At 41.1% G+C, this 27,809-nt stretch overlaps 2 protein-coding genes across 4 annotated transcripts in view; one reads left to right on the top strand and one right to left on the bottom strand.

Annotated features, from left to right (window-relative positions):
- Positions 1 to 27,809, bottom strand: part of Hwt (SH2 domain-containing adapter heavyweight) — a 159,363-nt gene that overhangs the window by 75,852 nt on the left and 55,702 nt on the right. The gene's annotated exons all lie outside the window — the stretch shown is intronic.
- Positions 22,722 to 25,610, top strand: LOC143340694 (uncharacterized). The gene is made up of 3 exons (XM_076762928.1): positions 22,722 to 22,879; positions 24,632 to 24,854; positions 25,264 to 25,610. The coding sequence occupies exons 1-3, from the start codon at positions 22,772 to 22,774 to the stop codon at positions 25,482 to 25,484; spliced, it is 552 nt and encodes a 183-aa protein (XP_076619043.1). The 5' UTR covers positions 22,722 to 22,771; the 3' UTR covers positions 25,485 to 25,610.

Consider the following 27,809-nt stretch of genomic DNA (forward strand, 5'->3'; position numbering starts at 1 on the left):
TTTCTTATATACTGTAAAATATCTGTGTCGAGAAACTGATGTATATTTTATTTATTGTATGTGTCAAAGTATAAATACGAGACGTTTTAAATATAGCTGATATGGAACACTAAACCTACCACGAGTGGTCAAATGACAGATTTTAAAATTTTCTTTAGAATTTATAAAATACAATGTTATTTTAGCGCCATTTAACTTCACAATTTTTCTTACAGTATATGTACAATGAATTTCCTCAATATTCACTTCTATTCTTACTGTTTGTTTTTTGAGAAAAATATGTAGTCAGTCTTGCCTACCACGACCGGTCATCTGATCTAATTTATGATATAGTTTTTCGTAAAAAGCATCCAATGTAAATAGGAAATATATGAACATGGGGAATCTTCAATTTTCACTGTCTTAAAAAAGGCTATCAATACGTATTAAGAATACTAAAACTTTAGGCGCGCGTAGTTCCGAAACTACTAGTGTTTTATCTATTATTGAGCCATCGGTGGAAGCGGTGAACCTTCCTCTTTAAAATGGTTTTTGGTTTTTGTCGATCGGACTTTCCGTTTTCGAGATATCGTAATTTATATAAAAGATAATTTTCGACTACGATCTCGCTCGACGCCTATTAACGCGTATTAAAAACCATAAAACTTTAGTCGCGTGCAGTTCCGAAACTACTGATTTTTTAATCATTATTGAACCACTGTTAGAAGCGGTAAACCTTCCTCTTTAAAATGGCTTTTGGTTTTTGTCGATCCGACTTTCCGTTTTCGAGATATCGTAATTTATGTAAAAGGGTATTTTTCTTAATTTGACTATCTCTGTCTCCGTCTGACGCGTCGTAGTGGACCTCCTTGTCGCGCGTGAGTCGAGACAGTCGCGTGACCAGGAAGTAGTAGTATTTCCAAGAATTTACTACGCACTGTTTACTATTGACGCGCGCGCGAGTTTATTGACGTAAACAAACGTTTCGCGCCCTTATATCTCCGAAACTAGCCACCGCATCGACTTGAAACTAAAATCGCTATATCTCCGGAACTAATGAAGCTATCGACTCGTACAAACGCTCATTTTAAAGGGCATTTCATCCCCTATCCGTTGCCCATATCAACTATTCTAATTTATGCTGCCTTCTGTGTTTAATTTCACATTTACTTTGACACTATTTACCTAAAAAAGTTTCTGCGATTCCTATCGATTATACGACCAGTCTGCGATAAAACTCGATTATAAATTCGTTATTTAATTGAAAAATAGTAGGAATAGGTACACATGAAGTACACATGAAGTGTCTGTAGGTTCAGTGTTAAACCTCTCTTTCTCAGAAACTTTAAACCGGAATAGTATCGTTTAAATCCCAGTCTACAGCGCCCATCGATTTCCCTACTGTTTTAATCCACAAGATTCGCCTCCTAATGCACGTGTCTTGTACTTTTCTCAGGTTTCGCGTGTTCGACCTTGCCCACCCCATCTTCGCCACGACTCCAAACTCCGTACCATTGCCCTTCGAGAACAAAACTTTCGACAAAGCTGCTCGGACCACCGTCGTCAACTTCTACGCTTCCGAAGGGACGAAGGATTCACCAAACCCCCCTGGTCCCCGTGGCGAAAGGACTTTCGCCGCGATGCTCAATTATACGGAACGCCAGGACAACGAGGACTCCCAAGATCTCGAAACTTCGAGCCCCGTGATCTCGTCGCGACGCATGTCGACCGTCGCGACGAGTTCGTCGGTCGTCCAACTCCAGGTGGACGAATTACGGACGGTCGTTAAAGTTCGTGCCGGGACGGGAGGAACGTTTAAGCGTCTCGCGAGCCGAGTTCTACCCCTAGAAACATCCCTCCAGGTAACAGTTTAAACGCCCCCGCGGACGAGACGCACCAATTTCTGTATGACGAATGCGTACAAGAGCGGAGATTGCTCTCGACGCCTCGCCTGAAAGGGAAAATAATTAACTTTTTCCAACAATAAAACTTGACGAGCGATGCGAATATGAATTTTCGAAAGCTACGTCCTTCAACCTTTGAAATAATCCCAAAATTATTCTACACAAATCTTTTAGTTATTTTAGCTTGTAAATTCAAAATTAAACACTGTACAATTTGTGAGATTCCTAAGCAACTAAATTCTAAATGTATTATAATTCTCTTAATGAATTATTTTATAGCATACTTCAAAATTTAAAATATATCTCAACTAAATAAAATTTATTTCTAAAATACTGATAATTTTGTTGTGGCATCGTTCACAGCACTCAAAGGATTATTTGCGCGTGTTTCCGACACAGCCTGTACGAAAGAGCATTTTCTCGAGCAAGATTTCACAGGGAGGTGTCAAACCAGTGATGGAAAGCGTCCATTACCTAGGACGGTTACACCGCCCCGCGATAATCTCAGCAGCCTGCAGCGATGGGCCGCTGCTAGTCGCTTGGAAGGGTTGAACAGTGCCGCTGCAACCCCTGCAGGTACCCGCGCACGCACACGACCCCACGCAGGGCTCCCGCGTCCCCTCGAATGTACGTGTGGATGCTCGTAGAAACGCCGTGATTGTTCCGCCGGTTTCTCTATTGGGATAAACGTCGACCCCTCCTTATCACCCCTTATCCTATGATGGAGAGGGTCCTTCCACAGTCGCGGGAACGGAACCCCATCGCCTAAGGGGCTGCTAATTGATTTTAGAAGTTCCTCCTTCGGGCCATCTCCTCTCTCTAACTCCCTCAAAACACCACGTTCGAGTTTTCGGGAAAGACACCGTCTTCCTGCCGTCGCGCTGCAAGAGTCCTGTTTCTAAGTCGTCTTACAGATTCTCGGCGAAACGGCAGCATCCTCGACCACCCTTGTTTCTCGTTAAACGGAGCTCAACGGGGACCCTCCTTTATCCGAGGAAATCGAAGTTCCCCCCGTCGCGATAACGACCGACGCTAGACGCTGTTCGCCGCGCGAAAGATCAGTTTTCCGTTTCTTCGATGCACGACGCCGCGTGTTCGCTACCCGGATCGATCGGCAATTAAGGAAGGAAATGTGTCGAGGGCATTGTTAACCGGGGATTACGAATCGCGGTTAAAATGTATTTCCGACTTGTAGAATACGATACAGAAGCAAACACGGAAAGGTCAGACGTCGCTGTCGACGATGTCTTTATTCTTTACGAGCGCCACCAGCAACAGAGAAAGTCTTTTCATCGCGTAGAATGCGTTTCGAAATTCGTCGCCTTGGAATTAATTACGATTTTTGGTGGTAGTTATACGTTGTATGCATGAGATAAAAATTCATTTTTAAATATCACAAAGTAGAGGAGAGTGAAGGGTTTGTTAACCCCCTGACGTACGATTTAATTCTAAATAATCTTTCAAACATGTATTCAATTTTATTTAAATTTGTTTGTACAAAGAAGAAGCATAATTAATGGTACAAGACTCGATGATTAAGAACTTGTAACGAGTCAGACTCGTCATTGTAGGGTAAGGGGTTAAAATTGTACGTATCGAAGAGCATAATTCAAAATTAAAGTATCCTCTTTACCTTTCATTTTGAACAAAGATTACATTTACAATATTTATATTACGCGATAAAATTCGTCCACTTTCTTGCATCCTTTCTATCCCATTTAATTTGACATTTTGTCAGCTGCAAATAAAAATGAAGAGACCACGAGATTAATATTTTAACGGAACAAAGTTCCCCCGGCAAAAACTTGAAAAAAAATGCGAGAAAATGCACGAGGAACAACGAAACGAGGATGGTGAAGCGTACATCGAGAAGCAAATACGATGGCGCGGAGTTTCAGAGTCGAAGAAATCGCGGGGGTGGCGAGATCAAAAGAGTAGCGATGGCTACTGCTACCGGGCTGGGCTTTAACGACGCAATCGAGCGGATCGTAGGAAAAGCACGATACTTAAAGAACAGACACGAGCTCAGGGTGATAACAAGACACGGGACCTTGAGGGCATCTCGACTGGGCGGAACCACTCGGTGAACTTGCAGCAAAAAGTGGAAGGAGTTGCCAGTCGTAATCACCGTCGCTGCAACAATGCAGCCCCCGAGGCTCGAGTTCTTTCCACGTTCTACTCTTGGCCAGGCCCCACCCCCCGCCTGTCTTCCGCGCTGTCGTCGCGAACAGAGAGACAACGTTCCATTATCCGCCTTTTCGACAGCGTTATGCGCGCTGAGTGACGCGTGCAACGTCCAAATATCCAAACGGGACCGCACAATAAGCTTCCGGTTTATTAAAATCCACCCTCGCCCGGACTTGCCACCCCCATCTCTCTCTCTCTCTCGTCACGATCAGCTGTGAACCGCCAGGATATTCGAGTGCTCGAACGACGTCGGGGATTTCAGAGCCCGTTTCAATGGACGACGCGTTGTTTACCGCAACACGGGGCAAACAATGGGCAGAGTTACCGGGAAACCGGCGGGCAGGAGTTTCGGAAAAATTTTCCGTCGGACTTTGACGATAACAGCGTTTTCGCCCGATCCCACCCCACACGCCGGTTTGGTTTCGCGTGTATGTCGACGGCGCGGAAATCTGCGGGATAACGAGGGGAGGTCCTCGAAACGAAGCAGAAGTAATGAAACCAATAGGTTCGAAGAGAACACGGTGGAACCGGCGTGGAAAATCGTGATCGTTATTTGGACAGTTTGCAGCCTCGACGAAATTAATACCGCGCGATCGAATGAAACGGATGCTTCGCGATTCGATTACTTTATTGCCGGCAATGAATTATCGCGTTCCTTCGCAACGTTAGGGATGACTGGGGAGGAACGTTCGTCGAACGACTCGCGGTATTATTTTAGAGGTAAACGATGAATTAAACGTGAATTTATCAATGACCAATTAAACAATATTTTACGAGCGCTTTTTGGGATCTTCTACCCGTGACTTATTTATTTAGGAACGAATGCAGGGTGAAATTTATACCGGTACGTTTATTTTCCTTTTCTGGGTAACATAGTTTTGTTTATATCATTTTTATCGAACGAGAAGATAATGTAGTAATGATTGAAAATGAACATCGCTCCGGAGGTGGCGTGCTCATTTATCGTACGTATATATTCGTAGAAATTTATTGTAATTATTTATCTTAATCCTTAAATTAATTATTCCTCCATTAGTTCATTATTTTTTAAATGCCTCGAAGGAAAGTTTCCATTTACAAATTTGGTAGAAATTAACATTAGGTAAAATAATTCAGTTGAGACTGATAGTACACTTAAGATTGAATGCACCTGATGATACACATTCATCGTACCTACGCTACTATTTTATCAAATTATCAAATAATTCGACGCGGTAAATAGCTTATTTTTAAGAATATCTTTCCACAGTAAATTAGCTGTGATCTTTAAATCCCAGTCGCTGACAAAGATCCCCCAAGATGGGAGGAATAAAAGTGTTCAATTTTTCAGAATCATTGCTATTACGAGGCCGTTTTCTCGCGGATCCCTTTCCAATTCGCCTCCGTATTACTCCAGCGACTGGTCCAGGCCCTATGACCTTGAACAGCCAAAATATTTGGACTCCGGGCAGAAATCTGCTCGAAAGGCAGACTTCCCTTCGTCTTCACCCTTTCCGGTTAGACAAGCTCGCGACGCTAAATCGTCCATTAACGCGCAGCGAACCCTTGAAAATATCCTTCGGCGGGGAAACAAAAAGGTGGGGAAACAAAGAGCGAGAGAGGAGATCGGAAGAAAAAAAGGGAGGGTCGCGATTCGACTACCGGGGAAGATATTGCGTAAGGGCGGATAGGGCGCTCGGGGGTGTAGCGTAGAGCGACGCCAGTACCTTTGTCGCCACTTAAAAGGGTCGTGTCCCTCCTCCTGCTCCCGCGAAACGGCGTCGTCGACTTCTAGGAAGTCGTACGAGACGCAGGTGGCCCGGTCGCGTTATCGTTCGTTCGCAGTTCGTCGAACACGGGGCCAACCCTTCTCGCCGCGTCGTGGAATCCGCTTTGGGCGGAAACACGAAATCGCGCCCGTGGAAGCCAAACGTCGTTAATAACTCGCGGTACATTTAATACCTCTCCGGTTTGAGCGATGCCGGGACGACGAAAAGGGTGACGGATTGTTAATTACTGCTCATTTTACCCGCGAGCCGAACGCGGACAGTTTTGGTACGCGATTCTTCGAATTAACGCCTCTCTGACCGGCGCCATCTCCGATTCGACGCCAACGACGCGTACTCCACGCTAAAATAAATTTAATTGACTTGAATGACTGCGATATAATGCGTGAAATTCTTCACATGTTTGAGGATAGTGCAAATTTTAATGGGTTGCAAAAATAGACAGGCGATTTATTATTTAACAATTACGTTAGTGTGCATAGTAATTACAAAAAATAAAAGCTATGTAGAATTGAATGCACGATGATAATGTGTGCTATAAAAATTACAAATTTAATCTGTGAAATGCTTAATAAAAACAAAAATATGGACCTAAACAAACTGACTTTGGTCTTTGATAACCACTTCATTAAGGTACATAATATTTTCAGAAACTAAAAACTAGGCTTATAAATTTGAATATTCTAGCATTCGTGTCCGTGAACGTGTTAAGTAGATTTGGTGATGTCTGATCAGACATTCCAAAGGGTCCTCGGATAGACCGAAAGAAAATAAAATATTTAACGTAGAAGGGATCGTAAAATTATTTTCTCCTCCCTGAAAATACGTAAATTACAAATTTGACCCGTATGCTTAAACAAATTGACTTCCATAGCTGAATATTGAAAGATCCACGCGTTTCTTCCCCGTCACAAATGGAAAATCCACCAAAGACGCAAAGTCCCGACCGCGTTCGTGAATTTTCCGCGCGCAAAAAATTATTCCAACCGTAGCCGGAAGGAAACAACGGGATTAAAGACGTAATTACACTTTACTAGAACAAAAACTTCCCGCCGGACAGAAAGTTAATCTCGTTGTTCCCGCGGAAACGAAACGGGTTACCGAAACTGCGGGGCGTTCGTGCTTCCAAACGTAATTACACATTTCAGACGCAGGATTATTACCACCGGAAACGCGACTGTACGTTTACCAGCATTAGACTCGAGCCGCCTGGAGACTTATTCGACGCTATTATCGTTATTGCGCGCGTTCAACGTGCCGCGGATCGCGGAATGGAACCGCGCCACGGGCACAATGCAACGCAATTCGAGATCAAGTTCTTCGGCAATTTTATCGAGTGGGAGGGTAGATAAAGGTGGTGGGGGTGAAAAGGGGGGAGGGCAGAGTGAACGGGGAAAAAGTCGAAACGAGGGAAATCGACCCCTCTGGAACCGGATACGTCGTAAATCCTGACGTTACATCATTAATGCGGCTTGGCTCGTTAATTAATTCGCCAGTGTTGCGGCCTGGCTCGGTATGCGTGGGGTGGTTAAAGAGGCCGAACGATTTGCTTTGCGCCAGCAACATGCGTGTATTTGCACCGATACGATCTAATTACTAGAATGACACGTCCAGAATACCGCTCTGGCTCGCCGAAAATCATTCGACATGCCCTGCCACTTGCAATATGTGCATCGAGGGGAGCTCGAAAAGCAGGACGATTGAATTTTCAATCCGTCTCACCGATACTTCCCTGCCTCTGTATCGATCCGAAACTAACTTATTTCTGATGGTCGGTGAAATAATAACTGACGAAATCGCAATTCTATATTCGCAAGACTTTGTACGCAAAGTAAGACGTGTTCGCTTTAGCTGCCGATACAAGACTGTACAGAGAGATCGACAACGTGCACAGCACTTTTATAAAGTATAATAACAGATGTCGCGATTATCCCCATACTCGAATGTCCATATTACAACAATTTTGGCGACGCAAATTGCTGGAACTCGTTGTCCATAACGGAAGGACTAAAATACTTTTAAGAACGTAGGTTAGCGATGATGGATTCCAAGTATTCTCGAAGGACGATAAATATTTAATATTTCCGGCTATTTTACAATTCTACAAAGTTATCCTCGCCTCGAGCGAACTTTGTATGGTTCGTACGCCTTGTATTTAATAGCACGGAAGAAAGATGGACAGATTATATTCGTCGCTCGCGCAGGAAAAGTTCACGAATCCGCGGGATTACGGCGATATTTTCTATCCGGCCTGTTGTACAAGGCCAATTTGGTATCTGTAAGTATGACGAATGGTCACGGGCAACGAGGAGCTCGAGGCTACGAAATTACGAGGCTTTCGCAAGGATTATGTGCAAACGAGTGGTATTTTTAAAGCTGTACCAGGAGAGAAAAAAAGATGCTCGAGGCAGCTGGAAGTGACGTATTATTGCTTCCCTCGTGGAAAGATGTTCCACGCTTTCGTCGCGTTGCACAGCGTCCTTCTAAAAAAACAAACTACGAACATCGTCCCTATAATCTTCCCTCGGTAATATTTTTATCCGATTAACTCGTACCCGTCCGAACCCAACGACAAATATTTCACGTAACATAAAAATCTTTCCCTTCGAAAAGATGAAATTAAAATTCACTCCTTTGAAGATCGAATTCACCGATGAAACGTATGCAGTGGTCTCTCTATGGCCTCGTAAAGGCCAAAACCAACCCACAGCTTCCTTTCATAGCCCAACTATCTTCCTCCCCGCAATACCCTCGATCACAACGTGTTCCAAAATTAACGAACGACTTTACGCTGATACTAATGGACCCATCAAACTCTTCCTCTCTCGACTCATTAACGTTCATACGCAGGATACGGTTCGGCCAGGAGTAGGGACAGAGACGAGGGGGTGGAAAAAGAGAGCTAAACTCGACGAGACTCCCTGATGAAACGGAATCTCATCAAAATGGACGTGAATGCGTCGAGCATTGATTTCCTACGTCCCCAGATTTCCTCTGGCAGCGCCGGAGCTTGTTACCGGGCTTTTCCACGATCGACACGCATCGCCCGCGCATACGTGCATAATTAACGAGACGTGCCACGCGGCTGGGACGATAAATTTTGACGTACGAATCCGCAGCGACACGGATCACGGCTAACGGCGCGTCCTGCCCTGCAATCGGTACTTTTCGAAACGCGGCCGCAACACGAACTGCCTAACACCGGCCGTGTGGTGAACCGCAAACGCCATCGGTTTCGACGTTTCCCTCTTTAACAGGGCCCTTACTTTGCACGCGTGATCCCATCCAGCCCCTTAGCCTTCGATCGAAACGATCACGCGCCCCGTAACAGGCCCCCGGGCACTTCTAAAACAATATTATTCGAAACATTGCATCGAACAGGTTATTTTATTTCGTTATTATTTTCGTTATTTTGTTTGAGAGTTATTTGAAATAATCGTGATATTGTGAGAGATATAGCAATGTCGTCATCTATTAGAGACTAAAAGACACAGGAGATTTACTGTGTCAGACTTGGACAAATTTCATTTAAAAAATAAGAAATAATTTATTTTAGATTATTTTCAGTAACTTTATTTGAAAATAAGAATAATAGGTACTTGGTCTTGGTACTGGGTTTTTTGAATTATCTCCTTGCGAAGAGTACTTCGAATGGATTGTTACAAAGATGTGATAGATTATTTTGTTAATTATTATTTTCGAGATTATTTCTTTTGGCTAATTTGAAATTTAAAAAATGACGGAATAACGCATTTTTGAAATCGTTTTACCTCGAACGAATATTACTTTTATTTTTGGATAACAGGAAAAATAAGTTGTTTCAAATGAGCCCAGGTCTGCTTCAAAATAATAGTGAAATTCTGATTTTTGTATTAATATACAGGGTGTTCAGCCACCCCTGGGAAAAATTTTAATCGGAGCTTTTAGATGCTAAAATAATACGAAAATCAAGAATACCAATTTGTTGATGGAGGCTTCGTTAAAAAGTTATTAACGTTTAAAGTTCCGTCCATACTGAATTTTTTTCTCAAAAATGCGCAGGATTTCGGGGGTATGTCTATTGACCAAAAATGATTGTAATCGACCCCTGCAACCAAAAATAATTTTTTTAGAACGATTTGAAATTTTTTAATTTTGTCGAAAAATTTAGACACCTACCCCCGTCGATTTTTCTTAAAAATTCCTTTTTCATTTTTAGTAATTTTGTTTGACGCCCTACAAAAAAGTTGTCTAATACTTTTTTGTAGGTGCCCATGAGCTCTACTTCAGAGAAAAGTTTCATTGAAATATATTCACTATTGTAGGAATTATGGCTGTTTGAAAATTGGACCATTTTTATGGGGTTTTTCTCATTTTGCGGGGTCAAGGACTAACTTTTCGAATATTTTTGCGATTTGTATATATTCTCTATCAAAATACGCGTAGTTTGCTTTTTTAAACATTAAAATCGTCCAATCCGTTCAGAAGTTATGACGTTTTAAAGATTCGCATGAAAATTCGGGCACACATTTCTGGCCAGAAATTATATTTTCGGTAAGGAATTTTTTTCTCAGAAATGCGTAGGATTTCGGGGGTACGTGTAATGACCAAAAGTGATTGTAATCTACCTCTGTAGCTGAAAATAATTTTTTTAGTACGATTTGAAAAATTTTTTTTTCACCTAAAAGTTTCAGCAACTACCCGAATTTTTTTCTCGAAAGTGGGTAGAATTTCGGGGGTATGTGTAATGACCAAAAATGATTGCAATCGACCCCCACAACAGAAAATAATTTTTCTAGAATGATTTGAAAATTTTTTAATAACTTTTTAACGAAGCCTCAGCCAAGGAATTAATACTCTTGATTTTCGTTTTATTTTGGGGTGGTCGACCACTCTGTATATTATATTTCAGCCATTGGTCATCGAGCACGATCAGACAATCCACGAACATAGAATAATATGATAAATAGCTCGTTTGACTTTCGTCTTGGTGCAAACGCGTCCCGATTTGCAATGCAAGCGTCCTTCCATGGCGGAATGAATTATTAGAGAAAGCGACGAAGGCGACCGGGCGCAGATTAAACTGTGCAAAGCCGATTTCGATGAAAGGCAACTTCCACCTCCCGTCGTCGGCCCCGTTGGTTGTTTTCGCAAAGGGGCGACTGATACGTGTGGCGGACTGGGACAGACGATGCCAGCGAGTTTTATGGCGAGGGATGGATGATGGTTCGGATGAGAGGGTACTAACGTTTACGGGATAATAATTGGAGTACGTAAATTACGCTGGAACGACGAATTGATGGAGATCGTAACGATAAGGCGACGGTCTAATGAATTCACCGAACTAGGGACAGTTACATTTAGAAGGAAAAGCTCCATATTTCCCAGAAACGACACGTATGGATTCCACGGAACCAAATCTGTGCTTAATCGATGCAATTTTTTATACCATTAGACTAGCAATCAGTGAGATTTATAAATTTCATCTATATTCTAGCAAACCAGATCTTTATGCACTACTAAACTAATAGTAGATCAAAGAAATCCAAACTAATGGCTTCGAGTAATATAACTTTCTTAATTATTACAGTAATTCCATTATTTCAGTTCATATCTTTTCTTTAATTTTGTATTCAAAGCTCAAACTCATAAATCAATGCACAATAACGGTCGATTCTCAAATCTCAATCTACGAGTTAACGTCGTTAAATCGACTATTCCGGCCTCTCAACGAGCAATTAAAACACGTAGAGTAATAAGGAAATATTTGGGGAACGTGTTTCCCAATTTTCCACGGGGAAACTGTTCATGAAGGCTACCTTATCGAAAGCTAAAAAAATATAAAATTGATAGCACGCACGAGATAAATCGCTTTGAAAGAAAACACGAAACGGTTTCGAACTTTACAAAGCAATTTGGCCGCGTTCCAACGTTCCTCCCCCCCGCGATAAGTTTGTTTATCAACCGGAGCTATCTATCACGCGTAGCGCTGTTGTGTCGGTCGCCTATGAGTATATTAGCCCGAGATTTCAGGAACTTTCCCCGAGCGTCCGGATCGTCTCTATCTCGAGCGAAGAAAAGGGACGTCAGAGACCAGGAATTCCCAGTTAAAAATGTACACGGCGCATTGTCGTGCTCCCCCTCGCGACAGAGGTATTGTCCACTCGGAAGGAAATGCCGGCAGCCGCCCGGAAACCGGAGAAAAGTTTAATCGTTGCTGCGGAACGTGACGTCAGAGATAAGAAGCACGAGGAAAACTCGAAGCTAGAGGCTCGCGTAAACGCCTCGCGTTTGTACCGGGCCAAAGGCCACGGGCAGGATATCTTCCTGTCGTATCGAACTTCCGGACTTTCGTGATATTACTTTCGCGTTTGCCGTCGCTGTTTGCGAAACCGCCTCTGTTTCGGTTGTTTCTTTGCTTATTGAAAACTCGCGCGGCGAGTCTCGGGCCACGCGAATCAAACGACATTGAAACAACGCCTTTCGCGAACGAATATACGGGGTGTCACCTAACGTTTGTACATGAAATGTGATGATTTTATGCCATTTTTTTAAAGAAATCAAGGTCACCTTCAATTTTTTTTAAATGGGATTATTCTTTTCGAAACACCTACAATGATAGTCCCTTTCATTAGGAATTCAGTGAGTATAATTATTCAAGGTCATTCAAGGTCACGACTGGAGAAAATGTATAAGATTTAAAATATTGTAGCTTTTGTATTCAGCCCTATTGTATCATTCAATTTTGACCTCGAGAGATTTGATGTATCTTTGAAAACTACAGAGATATTTTAGGTGCAAACGTTAGGTGATACCCTGTATATTTTTAGGCGATAAGTTTTGTAAAATTAAAATTACGTCCTATTTGCTTTGTTACGATTTTAAAATTTAGGAATAGACTTTAACGATTTCTATTAATTATAGACTTGTTTGTAGTGTACTGTGCTGTTATTTGAATCTTGTATACTATGTATTTTAGTATATGTATTTTAATTTTAGTTTTGAAAGATGGGAAGAGATGAAAATTGTAACTTACTGCAGTTAAACTTTGGAACTCTTATTTCTTAATAAAATTGTCGATGGGATTGCTACTTTTGCAGCCATTAACGTTGAACGACCGATTTAGAATTGTTAATTTTTAATTACGTGTTTGAGAACTTGTTCTCCATTTCTGCGAGTCCATTACGGTCCGTGATTAATATTCTGCCGCTAACAATGGAATTGCATGATTAAATTTTAGTTCCCGCGGAACATTCGATAGTAAATTAGCAATATTATAACGATATTCAACGGCGAACCGTGATTTGGCTGTAAGTACAATCACGCTACGCTGCGCAATGTTACAAGTAAATCGAATTTGCGTGAAACCACATCACCGTGTCACGTCAAGCGTAATTCTAATTACATATGCATCACATACCCAAAATGTATATTAAATATACTAAACTCCGTTTCGCCGGTGGACTTGTCAGAAACGAAATATTATCTTCCAACGGTGTATAGACTTTTACTCTTTGAATAAAACGTTTCGTTACGCACTAAGATAACGTTTAACAAGATATCATAAATTTACCTCGGAAAATGATTCGTTCGTCCGACGCCAAGCGTTTCTTGACTTCGTTTATCCAGTAACTTCTTGAATTTGTACTTCTCTCGAGCGAAAGGATCAAGATTAATCTTGGAACTTCTTCAAACTTGCACTGTCTCGATTTAATCTTCCCGCGTCAAATTTCCATTGCATTGTGTTCAACGAAACTGTCGCTAAACTTTCTCTTTAACAGGAATGAATTCTTGAATCTAAACTTTTCACAAACTGAACGATCAAGATGTATCTCAAGAAGACTTCTAGAATTCCGACGTTGTTACACAACTCTGCGAAGGCTTGTCAAGAAAATTCAAACTCGCTTAATACGGGACAAATTTCTCTCTATCAGGACTTACTGAACAAATGAAATAGGTTTCTATTGCAAAATATAACCATCGAAATTGGAGGAAAAAGATTCAATGATAATCGAAAAATCCACGAACAATCAAAAGCGTTGGAAAAAATATTCTACCACGTAAATATATATAGCAAAACCTAAGTATAGATATTTATACATATGTGTAAACCTATAGAACTCTATTTCGCGTCGGATGAAGCATTTGTTCGTATATAAACTGAATTTAAAATTTTCTTCAGTTCACTATTAGTCCAGTTTTGAGTGCCTTCGGTTTCACCTGGCCTCTAACATCCTAGTATAGAGGACAAATAAATAATCTCTCAGCTTTTCTCGAGACGATCGAGGCTGGTATCGGTCCTCGTTACAGCGAGCACCTATTCCGGGCTAATGTTCGCGCGCGACTGTTCCAGATCGTGTCGTTCTTATTCCTGGTACGTGACAAACTCGCCGAAAAACACCGACGCCATGAAAATCCGTAGACAGATTGGATTTGATCCCCCGGCCGCGTCCCTGCGGGCATGTTCTGCGGGCTCGCGAGAGCGTGCCAAGGATAATCGTGTCCTCGACGATAACAACGTAATCGGGGAAGCAATTTGAACCAGAGATGCCAGAAAGGCACCGAAGGTGCTCTCTCACACTATGTCAGATCACGCGTACGTGAGCTCGTGGAGTTTCGGAAACCCGACAAAGGCAAAATGACGCATGCCCTCTTTCTCGATTCACCGAAGTTGCCCGAAGTAATTTCGGACCGCCTCGTGAGAGTCGAGAGAGAAAGGCTCACACTTCCCTTCTCGCTCTTGAACAACTAATATCCGACCTCCCGTCAACAGGTCTCCACTGGCCTCTGCTGACCGCTGCTGACCACTCCTGGAATTTCTGACAACGTATAACGATTACGACTGGCTACTGTTAGTCTCTCCCAGCCTCTGCTGACCGCTGCTGACCACTTCTGGAATTTCTGACAACGTATAACGATTACTACTGACGTCTGCAAGCCTCCGCTAGTCTCTGCTGATCGCTGCTGACCACTCCTGTTACTTCTGACAACGTATAACGATTACGACTGGCTACTGTTAGCCTCTCCCAGCTTCTACTGGCCTCTGCTGACCACCGCTTATATTTCTGACAACGTATAACGATTACTACTGACGTCTGCCAGCCTCTGCTGGTCTCTGCTGACCACTGCTGACCACTGCTGACCACTGCTGACCCTTGCTGACAACTTGTGACATGATGTAATATAATATAATATGTTTATATGTATTAAAGTTTTGTATAATGTAAATCTATGGCAATAAATGATATAATTTCAAAGAATTCTATGTATTCTCATCATTTTTTACCCCTCTTTCCCTCTTCAAATTTCCCGCCGCCAGGAATTTCTGCGAATTCCTGGAAATGACGTCATTTCTAAGAATTCCTGAAAATTCACGGATCCCTGAAACTTCTCGGAATCCCTGAAATTTCCAAGAAGTTTCATCAGAAATACCTGCAGTGGTCAGTAGCGTTCGGCAGAGGCCAGGAAAGTTCAGCAGAGACAAGCACACGCTGACAGAGATCAGCAAAGACCAACAGAGGTTAGCAGAAGTCAGTAGTAATCGTTATAGGTTGTCAGAAATATAAGCGATGGTCAGCAGAGTCCAGCAGAGGCAAGCAGTAATCAGGAGCAGTCAGTAACAGTCGCTGTATGGTATCAAAAGTTGTCGGGAGTTCTGTACTTTTGTCAGCACTGGTCATCAGAGGTCATCAGAGGCAAATAGAAACCAGGAGTAATTTGCAGAGTTCAGTAATGAACTCGAGGAAAGGCAAGTAAAAATACCTGGGCAGTCGAGATTCCGAATCGTATGCCGTTGACGGGAGGTCGGATTTCAGGTGTTAAGAGCGAGAAGGCAAATGTGAGCCTTTCTCTCTGGACTCCCACGAGGCGGTCCGAAATTACTTCGGGCAGCTTCGGAATAATCGAGAAAGAGGGCATGTGTCAGTTTGCCTTTGTCGACTTTCCGAAACTGTACGAGCTCACGTACGCGTGATCTGGTATGTGTGAGTAAGGCACCGGGTGCTGAATCTGGCATCTCTGATTTGAACCCGCGGCACAGGGCTCGACGCTAACGATTAAGCGGTACAATCAACCGATCGCCATCACGGCTGACGGTCAGAGGGACGTCTACGTTCGTCTCTGGACGTCCGCGAATGTACCCGTAGTCTGTGTACGGGCCGACGCCCGGCGTCGTTCGTACCTACGGACACTTAATTAATTCACTTTACGCCGGACTCCCCGTTTGTTATGCGGGATAGGGGCGCCTAAGAACCCCAGGGCAGTAATTGATTCAAATGCTTCGAGGGTATTACTTGCTCGCGGAAGACGGTCTGCGTGTACCTAATACCTTCCGTGTTTCCAAAGACCGCGCCAATGTTAACGCTAAACCCACCACGAACGACGTTTTATAAACTCTGTTTACAATTTTTAAAAGATTAAATAGAATATTTGATGTATACTATCCTTTGACTTAGAGAGTTCGTATACTTTTAATCCCTTGACGTACACTGAATTGTCAATGAGTCTTATACAGTGTGTCCGGCCACTTCTGGGAAAAATTTAAACGGGAGATTTTAGAGGCCAAAATGAAAGAATACCAATTTGTTGATTGAGACTTCGTTTGAAAATTATTAACATTTAAAGTTCCATACTGGCCGAAACAAATTATTTTCTATCGCGGGGGTCAATTACAATCATTTTTGGTGAATACACATACCCCCGAAATCCTACGCAGTTTCGAGAAAAAAATTCAAGTAGGCGGAGACATTTTTCGATGAAATTGAAAAATTTCAAATCGTTCTGGAAAAATTATTTTTAGTTCCAGGGGTCAATTAGAAGTATTTTTGGTGAATAGACATACCCCCGAATTCCTACGCATTTTCGAGAAAAAAATTCATTACCAAAAATATAATGTCTGACCATACCGTTGATATGTTTCACTGAAATTTCATGCGTATCTTTAAAACGTCATAACTTCTGAACGGATTGGACGATTTTAATGTTCAAAAAGCCAAACGCCGCGTATTTTACTGTAGAATATATAGCAATTCTAAAAATATTGGAAAAGTTGCTCCTTGACCCCGTAAAATGCGAAGACCCCCATAAAAGTGGTCCAATTTTCAAACGGGCATAACTCCTACAATAGTGAACGTATCTCGTTGAAATTTAGTCTGGAAGTGGAGCTCATGGGTAGCTACAAAAAAGTATTAGACAACATTTCCGTACAGTGTCAACCAAATTTATTACAAATCAAAAACGAATTTTTAAGAGAAATCGACAAGGGGTAGGTAGGTGTCTAAAATTGAAAAGCTTCAAATCGTCCTTGAAAAATTATTTTTAGCTACGGGGGTCAATTACAAGCATTTTCTGTGAATAGACATACCCTCGAAATCCTACGCACTTTCGAGAAAAAAATTCGAATTTTGAGAAACGTTCTAAACAATGCGTTCGTTCGAGTTTAAGAATTTACAGCAACAAAATACGTAAATTTAAATGCAATTACAACTTCCAACCCTAACTGTGTTTGAACAATGCCCAGCTAATATGTATGGATAATATTCTCGTCATAACGTTTGCGAGCGTGCACAAAAAGGTTCGTTCGTTTAAAAAATCGAAGAGTGCTCCAAACTTTTGAGAGGCAGTGTACACGTAAAAAGCTCTCTCCGAGGGGAATCGAATGATATCATTACTACCCTCATACCCGGATAGAACCCTTAAAAATGAAATTAACGTTCATAATTTTATACATCCACCGTCATTGTCCTTTGAATTTTCATTGTTTAACACAAATAAATCGCTCTGCTCGTTCACGTATTATCTTAAAAGAATCTTTGACAATAATATTGTCTTCTACCATCGATAGTGGTCTAAATCAAAACATTCTTATTGAGCAAATAAATTATTCAAATACGGTTCTTTTCATCGTATAAAATTGCTTATTTAAAGGTTCAAAACCAAGGGCAAAAAATCAAGATCAGTACAAAATCATCGTTGCCAAAAATAGAAACGTATTTAGTTCGAAAAATTTAATTTTCGAAGATCTTGAAGCTGGACTACTCTCACGCAAATGCAAATTTTAATTCATCGAGTTACGTAACCAGCCAAGAAGCAATATTCGCGCAAACCGCGAGGTTAGATAATCCAACTGGATAACACGAGACAATCATGTTCGCCCCGAGGCCACGATATCAGTTATTGGTATGCTCGTCTATTAGAAACTTGGCCCAATATCAATGAGTCAGTAGCCGGACCGTACTAACCGTTTCGAAGGGGACGTTATCGAGATAGGAGCCACGCATCAAAAGGGTCGTTACAAAGGGCAGAATCGCAACGTTCGTCGTCTAATATCGCGTGATGTATGAATTTAATTAAGTAATTATACAGAACCGGCTTGTACATTAATCACGACATCCGTCTTCTCTCTGTACCCTACCCGCTACTTCATTGTACCGCAAAATTTCCAGAGCACGCCAGGCGTACGGAAAAGTTTCGTGCCTCGGACAACTCAGCCCCCCCAGAGACGATCGTTTTAACGACTCTTTTCATCCCGGAATGCCTTTGTACGGAAACTGAGGGCGAAACTGGTTTTCCCAGTTTCAGCGTTGCAAAGCACAGACATGCACCGAGATTCTTTTCGTGCTTGTTAAACGTCGCGTTAACAGAAACGTATCGAGCGAATCCCAGCGATAAGTTAACGAGTCTCAGCGAGCACGGGTAATTTCTAGTCACTTTGCCTGTGCAAGTAAACGTTTCGAGTCTCAAGAAATGTTTAATCCTTTCTCTGGAAATTTCACTCTCGATAGTAAAGCTTCAAAAATAACTCATCGTTAAATTTTATTTCGTCGATGCTTACGACTCTGGGAATATCTATTTGAAATTGTAAAATCGCTGTTTGGGTTAGGTTAAATCTCACTCTTGATAATAAAGCATCAAAAATGACTCATCGTTAAATTTTATTTCGTCGATGCTTACGACTTTGGGAATATCTATTTGAAATTGTAAAATCGCTGTTTGGGTTAGGTCTGGGTTAGATTAAAATTCAGTCTCTATAATAAAGCTTCAGGAATAACCCATAGTTAAATTTTATTTCATCAATGCTTACGACTTTGGGAATATCTATTTGAAATTGTAAAATCGCTGTTTGGGTTAGGTTAAATCTCACTCTCGATAATAAAGCTTTCAAAATAACACATCGTTAAATATCATTTCATGGATGATTAGGACTCCGGGAATATCTATTTGAAATTGTAAAATCGCTGTATGGATTAAATTGAAACTCACTCTCTATAATAAAATTTTTAAAATAACCCATAGTTTGTTAGATATTATTTCATCGATGTTTACAACTCCGGGAATATCTATTTTAAATTGTAAACACGCTGTTTGGGTTAGGTTAAATCTCACTCTCGATAATAAAGCTTTAAAAATAACCCATCGTTAAATATCATTTTATCGATGTTTTCGACCCCGGAATAACGTTTGTTTGAAATTGTAAAATCGTTGTTTGATGAACCGTGTTGCGTTTTCGGGATCTTCGTCTGCCAGTTCCGCGACGTTTCGGTGGGAAAACGGAGAAAAGGGTGATTCCAAGGGAACGGGCGTGCTCCATCCGAGAGAACTAATTTCATAGTTTTAAGGGCCACTGGAATTGAGCTGGTTCGGGTCATCGCTAATTGGGTGCTGTACCGGCTAGATTGCGGTCACCTTGTTAGAGACCTCGTCGACTTTACTGTGAAAATGTATCTTCTGGAGAACGAACCTTACTCGTCCTACACGTGTATCGTTCTCTCAACGTATCGCGACGCGTGGGCGGCCGTACACGCGAACGCAACATTTCACCAAGCAACCCTTTAACCGGGCAAAAACTAATTTTCCAACCTCGAAACTATCGTCTCCGACCACGGGGCAAACTTGTAATTGCTTTTTCTTCGTTTTCCTGTCCAACTTTCTCGCAACTTGATTTCAGATCCCCAATCGAATTTCACTGATCATTTCTGTTAAAGCAATTATAAATGCACAATTTTGTAACGTAAATCTGAAATAAAATTAATGCGGAAAAATGCTAAAAATTATTGAAAATCCATCGTCGCTTCGGGCTCGAAATTATTTAAAATTCAGTGATTCGCCAAACTGAAAATTATCCAGAGCCTCGTGTGAAAATCGTTCCGTAAAGTTTCCAATTTTACAGCAGCGTTGTCAAGATCCGCGCAACGTTTCTCGTTCCTTGATTTAAGACCGTTCGACGAGGGAAAACAAATTGACGAGAACAGGAAAACATTTCCAGTTGATTGCTGGAAATATCCGGAAACCACGAAAGGGATTCTACCGGAGGCCAAGGCGCGAGCGAGACAGGGAATAACCAGGGGACTTCTGAAAACGGTGATCACGTTTTTTTAATTAAACCGAAAGTCAGACCCCCGTAGAGCAGGATCGCCCGGACAATCGAGACGGCCGGTTTAATCACGACGTAATAATGACGGCAGATAAATTAAACTGGACCGTAACGCTGCCCGCTCGAACAACCCCTCGAAGAAAGATCGCGTGCTGAAAACAAAAGACCGACAAAACGATTCAATAAACTTCAAGGACACGGGAATCCTCCGACGTCGAGATTAAGTTTATCAGAATGTGAAAATCGCTTCGAGTAATCTCGTTCCATAATTTTCTTTGAATCGTCGAACGCGTTTTATTTTCTGCGTCGTTGCTGGAAATAATTCAAACTAAATGTTCCCACTTATCTTATATATATTAATATATATACTATTAAAATATAGCCGCTATATGTTTGTCCAGAAGATTTTTTACTAGCGTTTCTTGACAAATTAATTTTAGATATCAAATATATTTAGTATCAAGGGAATAATTGTCTAAATACTTTATCACCACCTTGTGGTATAAAAATAAAAATAACCAAAAAATTGCATAATACTTTATATATATGCCCAAAGGTTCAAAATATTTAAAATTTCTCGAATTGTGAATCATTCCTTATAAAATGAATAAAATGGTAATTATAAGGCACTAACGATGAGAACATCGAGCTTTTACACACATTTATGTAAGTATTTCGGTCCTACTCTGTATTAGGAGCAACCTGGTGCATCGTTTGAGCAAATAAACGATTCTTCGATAGTCGTGAACCACCAAGAAGCAGCTAATGCTGCAATCGTGCAAACAGCCGATGCTATCGGTGTAAATATTGCGAAAGCAACGACTATTATTCTCAGGCGTAGGTTCGTTAGATAGTTTGGCCACGGTTTCCTCGGCCGTCGAGCCAGATAAACATTTATCGTTACCGAATCGAACGATGAACCGACGCCATACTCGGTCGCTATGGCGTACGCGCCTCCGTAAATCCGTATTATCGTCCGTGACCCGATGCAGTCGCTGCTATAACTTTCGTCAGGATGTAAACAGTGTGTTCGAGGACGGGTAAACGAGGTTTACGCTCGCCGCGGTAAACAAAGAGAAGAGATAACAACGCCGGAGATCTTGCAGAATCATTTTGCGAACGGAGATTAAGAGATTAATTTAACGAGTTCCGGCGCGGCCTGATTTACGGCCACGAGGTCACGAAGAATGCCGTTTTAAAAGGGAGGGCGCCATTTTTAACGGGGCATTTATGCGCGGAAATTTATTCAATTAGCGGCGTAATCTCGCTCTACAAAGATATCGAAACCCAATGAAACTCCGAGCTTGTACAGCTTTTTTATTTATGGGAACGGTTTTGTACGCGTAAGCCACGCGCCTAATGAGAATAGTATGTTTCTTTTTCGACGAAATGGCAACCGTAACCGTAAGATTATCTGAACCCCAAATGTCTATTGATTGGTTTATTGTGTGTCGTTAAAGCAATTTCAAATATGTTGGTTCCTCGACTATGATACTAAAGAACTACTATTTTTGTATTGGATAATTTTACGATCTAAATCCATTGATGTGCATGTTTCAAAAAATTCAAAATAGAACATTTTAAGTATACTATTATTCGACTTGGAGAATTCGTAATTTTACTTTCAACAGTTTGACTTTTGGCCCCTTGACGTTTTTAAATTCACGGGGTATTTCTAAAACAAGTCTATCCTTGTACGAACAAATTTAAACAAAATTAAGCATGTATTAGAATTAAGTATTCATTTAAAATATTATTTGGAATTAAATCGTACGTCGAAGAGTTAATACTTAAAATTAATTCTCAAGTTGAGATATCAAGAGAAATAAATTTGTATAGGACTTGTGAATTCATCAAAGTTTAGGATACAAAAATAAATACTCAAACAAATTTTAGTAATTTACAATAATTTAAAATCAAAATTGTAGTCTTGCAGAAAATCGTACGATTTTCAATAGATAATGAAGTCTGCTAGTTTCACAAAAAACATCCCCGACAATTTTCGTTTACGAATCCTGTAATTTAACGTTAAGTAGAATATTTTCTAGCATTCTTCCAATCGTCTACCGCTTCGTCACCGTGTCACTGAACCCTCTGAATATCCAACGACCGAAAACAAAATAACATTCGGATCAATACTACCTCCAGTTTCTCGTTATTGTTATTATGTGTATCGTGACGTCATTCGGTGTTCCCCTATCCCCAATTTTCAACGTGAAACGCGTCGATATAAGCGGCTCGATTTCGCGTCGTAATTCTCAAGAACGCCCGCTTTGCAAATGGAGACAAATGCGGTTTATAGATCCGCGAACAATCAGTCGCATAAATACGAGTCGGTAAATAGGACGTGTACGGGTGTTTAAGCACGAGTACGCGTTTACAGACTGTCGATTCACGGGGCTCGCCCACCATCGTCGACGTCGACAAACCCCGGGTGAGTAATGCGTCGTAGATAACGAACTGGAATCCCGTCAGAATCCACGTTTACGGTTTCAATATTCCGAACAGTCCGCTGCAACGACCAACGGTGAACACAACGCCACGAAACACCGAGCTACGCGAATCGCACGAGAGACGGACAGAAAATGTTGCGCGTGTGCGAGACACTTCCGGTGCTGATTTGCACAGCGTGTTTGATATTCTGCTGCAAAGCCTGTTCGCCGGATATTGGACAGCCGCTCGACTTGGATAAGGTAGCGCATCGTTCCCTAAATAAATATATTAATTTTGTCAGACAAGAGATTCGAGCGTCGAATCGTCGATAAAACAATTATTTTTCAATTTTGTCTCCTCGTTGTGATCGAGCTCCTTGTCAAGCAAAATTAATGTAAGATCATTTATAAAATTGGAAAGAATCTTTCCGTGACATTTATTCGATGCAGTTCAATTTTTGTTTCTTCGTTTCGTGGTATATTTCAATTTGAAATTGAAATTTTGGAATAAACATAGTGTGTTTGATATTCTGTTGCGAGACTGTTCTCTGAATGTTAGATAGTCGCTGGACTTGGATAAGATAGCGCGCCGTCGGCTCTAATTAGATACATTAATTTTGCTAAACAAGAAGCTCAAGTTGAGTTTTCATTTAAATATCAGATGATCGATCAAACTAACGCGTAATAATTTATTCGACCGATCAATTGAACTTTTGTCTTTTCGTTTCGTGAAATATTTCTATTTTAGAACTTTGAACGAATATTGTTTTCCAGAATGAAATATTGGTAAAAATATAGCAGTTAAATACTGCACCATTTATTCTCACGTCACGTTTTAATATTGAAATTACTTTGTGCTTCGATTTATTTGCTCGAGTATTAAATATCGATACAAACTACAGATAAAAAGTGTAAAATGGTATATTATTCATTTTTCACGTCAAGTTTTAATTCCAAAAAGATGAGAAGGTAATGCTTTATACTATTCTTTCGTGTTTTGTAAGCAGGAATAAAATTTATATTAATTTTAGCAAACAAGATACACGTAAACTGTTAAATACAACATGATTTTTAATACTTCGTATTAACGCCAGTGTTCTCGACTATCAAAACTTATAAATAATTTGAGCCAATGTTTTTTTTGATATGATTAAGAATTTGTTCCATTTGTAATGGAGTCTTTACCAACAAGCTACCTAGAAAATCTATTTGTTATTAGCTTCTAAAAGCACCTACTAGTTCACAGATAAATGTGTTATGCAAGGAAACGTAAGATTGATATACTGTTCAGTTATAGAGAAGCAATCCGACGTCACAGAGATCGATTGCTTGTCTGTGATTGTTCCTCTCTTTCGGTGTGTTCCAATTTAATTAAAATGTTTCGTCAAAATAGAAGCATTCGTAAAAAAAGCCCGTAAAAAGCACGAAGGCTTTAAATATTTTATTCTTCAATTCTGATTTCTAAGTTCAATTCTTTATCATGGAGTAGAGGTGAACTTACGTATATTTTATTCAATTCCACGAGTATTAGGGCTCTTTGAATTTTCAAAATATTACTTTCTAATCGAAAGTACGCGATCCTGTAATTGCTTCGTCGAACATAATGCACGTCGAGGTTTGCAAACAGTCGTATAGATTCGTCGCCAACGATCGTCCGGAAGATTCGTTGATTCGAATCGTGCCAAATGGAAACGCGTAACGTAACGTTGCCTGTTATGCGATATCTATGATCCTGGTGCAGCTATGCCGACACCCGTAAATTCGTAAGCGTGCTAGTTAAACGCATCGTTTGTACGCTCGCATCGAATGTTGTCAATATTGGATCGGTACGCGCAAACGTATACAATAATTTCGAAACTTGCGTGCGTACGCACGATCCTAATTTGAATTTATACCGATTGCAGATGGGGAGAGGGTGGTATTACTATGTGAAATACGATCGAATCTGACTCTTCCACGAAATTGCCATTTTTACTTTTTTTAGAAGACAAATTCTTTAAAATCGAACTTTAGTTTTCAGGAGAGTGGTATTTCGCAGCTGGGACTCCGATAAACCAAAGTTTGAGCAGATGCGGTCGATTCCTCGCGAAGAAGACGTCTGCGAACGCGTTTGCCATAAAATACACGGCGATTAGCCACAAAAACAATATTCCAATCACTTTCTACGTGGACGGAACCGTGGATGGAAACCAAGTCATTGGAACGTGGCAATTGCAGGGATCGAAACGGAAATTAGGCAAGTACAATGATCTTTGGGTAGAAAAAATTAAATTCAAAAGAAATGTTAATTTCACTAGCGTTATTGTGACCTTTTATTTTCTATAAAACATTCTATGAACATATTTTGCAAGTTGTTACTGCGTTATAAATTATTAAATTCGTCTTTGTATCAATTTCACCCCATAAAAATATTTCGTATAAAACGGTTGTCACCGACAATGACGGTAATATTTTCAGCGCCGTGTATTAGATATCTCCCTACGCATGTAGACAGAATGTTTTCATCGGTCAAAGTTCGTTTCGTAATCTGTAACGTCACGGCGAGCAACGTTCTTCCTTATCCTTGTAGAAAAGGGACGATATCGCGACGAGTCAACAGTCGGGCGAGCACGTAGTTGACTAACTCCACGATTTTATATTCCCAGGACCTTTCAAGCACGTCATAGTATTCGCAAACTACAGAACCGTCCTCGCTATGGCAGTTTGCTCAGAGGGTACGACGCTTCGCCATCCGGAATACAAGTTCTCTATGATTTGGTCCCGCGAGAGGAGCCTGCCCTCGCCGATCTTGACGGAGCTTAAGTCCAAACTCGAAACATACATTAATCAAGGAGAAATTCGGCTGGTGGATCATGGGAACTGTTAAACAAACCATAAACTTCCAGGCAAGACCGTGTCCTGTGACGGAGACGTGACCCCATAATTGACTTCTATCCAATTTACGCGCATCGAGCACAGCAACGTTACTACTTCGATCAAGTTATAATCTACTCGCGCCTATAACGTCTCCGTTTTACTTTAATAACCTTAAAACATTACGTAACTATGTAACGGATATTTAAATTGAATATGACATATCTTTTTTAAGCAATCTCTAAATTGTATGTAATTATTACGACGATAATTTCTAACAATAAAAATATAAATTAGGATACCAAGTTGTCGATAACAATAAATGCAAAGTGTTACAAGACTGTATAAGAAAATATATAATTTCGGAAACCACGGTTGTGCAGAGTGCGTATGAAAACCACCCTTAGAGGATGAATCATTCAGGGAGGGTGACGCGGTACTTATTCGTTCAGCTCATGAAATATTCGAGTAACAGCCAACTGAGCCGAGCATCAACACCTGCGGTCGGAACGGCATCTTGAAACACTTCGCCATTCTGCTGTATATAGAAACTGTTATAAAAGACCCGTTTCGGTAAATAAATAAAATATCTAACGCGGAATGGTAGCTCCATAAATCTGCATCGACTACAAAGACTCGACGACTGCACGAAGAATATTGCAAATTTTTCAGCCTGAAAAGCGTTTGACTAGCATGAAAAAATTTCGAAGTACATATTTCGCGAATAACTCCCCAGGAAAATGGCGAATACGCGTGCCACGCGGAGGGTGAAATCAACTACCGATTATTTTTTATAGAAAATAATTTATGGAACCCTGATACAGGTTGTCCAAAAATGGTGGGACCTTTTACTACGTATTACTGATGGAAAAAGTCCAAAAATACTTTAGAGAAAAAATATTTATTCATAAAGAATGTACACAAAATGAATTTAGCATTAGTTCCACTACAGATGGAATATTTGACGAATGGAAACCTTACAACTGCAATAAATCGTAAACATCTTTGAAATCTTAACTGTCAAACCAAAACCGTAACTTTGACTTTATGCAATTGAAAACTACATAAATTAGAATTTGCCTTAGCACTTATTTTCGTAACCTAGCTGAAATTCGCGAATTCCACTCAAATTTATTTTCTTTAACATTTCAACTTGAGAATTATTTTAATAAATCCTGTCACCCATATGTGGACGACGTGGCAGTCAAAGTGAAGAACAAATCATTTTCAAACGCAAGTTCGCGCAAAGATTTTTCATCTATTCGATCTCGACAACGCGTGGTATATTTTTAAACGCTCTGTGCGCGGTAAAGGTTCGCGGCAACGATGCGTGTAGTTCACGTTAACGATAGTTCTGCCTATATCCGGCCCGACTTTGAAATATACTACCCTATTACGCGCACTCCGCTCGGCCTGTTAATTGAACGCGATTACAACTATCGGTGCAACGAGCGTCGATGCGCCAACTCGACGTGAAATATCGAGCGCACACAACGGAATGCGCGAGGAAACTCGAAGATCGAGCGTTCCACGACGTTAACGGCGAACGTGGCTCCCAGGAACGCTCGAATTGTTCAACTATTTTCCAACTTTCCACCCCTTTACTCGCCGCCTCTCCTTCCGTTCGTTTCCTCCTTGCCTGGGTCCTCCCTCCCCCTCTTAACCCCCGTGACGGGGCGAGCTGCAGATTTTCGGCACAAAGCCCCCATAAATCCCACGTATCACAATGACCGTGTCCGTAATAAATATTGCACGCAAACACCTAATGGGGAAAGCCATTTCGGCACGGAGTTCGATGATATTGTTTATGGAGACTACGTACGGGAACGCGATATAATGGAAATTCCGGCGTCCGGCCGACTATTTATGGGACACCGTCATGTGGTACCCGTTGCCGTGCACGACGAACCCCTATGGCTTCCCATGGTATATAGGCCACGTGACCATCCCACGGGGACACCTACAGCGTGCTCTGTCTCCCCTAGTCCCCTTTTTTCCTGATGTTTTGTACCGTATCCTCCCTCTCGGGATTCCCGTTTCGCTTTATGGAACGATCGCCAACGTACTTCCACTCGTTCGAGTATCTTCAAATACATCGATGTAATTAACGACTATTACGACAGAAAATTGGGATTCGAATTTTACGAAGATCGTACTACTTCGAGTTTTAAAATTTCATTTTTCGATATAGATTCTCGCACGTTTCAGCCGGCGAGGCTTCCAAAGCTTTTATGCCGTCTCGTAAAACCGTTTCTGTTTACGGTGTGCATTAGTCTATCCAATAGAAAGGTTTTAAAAACTAAACAGAAACTGTCCAAACTTTAGGAAGACAATTAGT

Source organism: Colletes latitarsis, chromosome 1 (genome assembly GCF_051014445.1).
Source record: "Colletes latitarsis isolate SP2378_abdomen chromosome 1, iyColLati1, whole genome shotgun sequence".
Lineage (NCBI taxonomy): Eukaryota > Metazoa > Arthropoda > Insecta > Hymenoptera > Colletidae > Colletes > Colletes latitarsis.

Coding starts and splice junctions, on each gene's coding strand:
- LOC143340694 (XM_076762928.1), top strand. CDS start 22,772: ATGTTGCGCGTGTGCGAGACACTTCCGGTGCTGATTTGCACAGCGTGT. Junction 22,880..24,631: donor AGCCGCTCGACTTGGATAAG/GTAGCGCATCGT, acceptor ATCGAACTTTAG/TTTTCAGGAGAGTGGTATTT. Junction 24,855..25,263: donor GGGATCGAAACGGAAATTAG/GCAAGTACAATG, acceptor TTATATTCCCAG/GACCTTTCAAGCACGTCATA.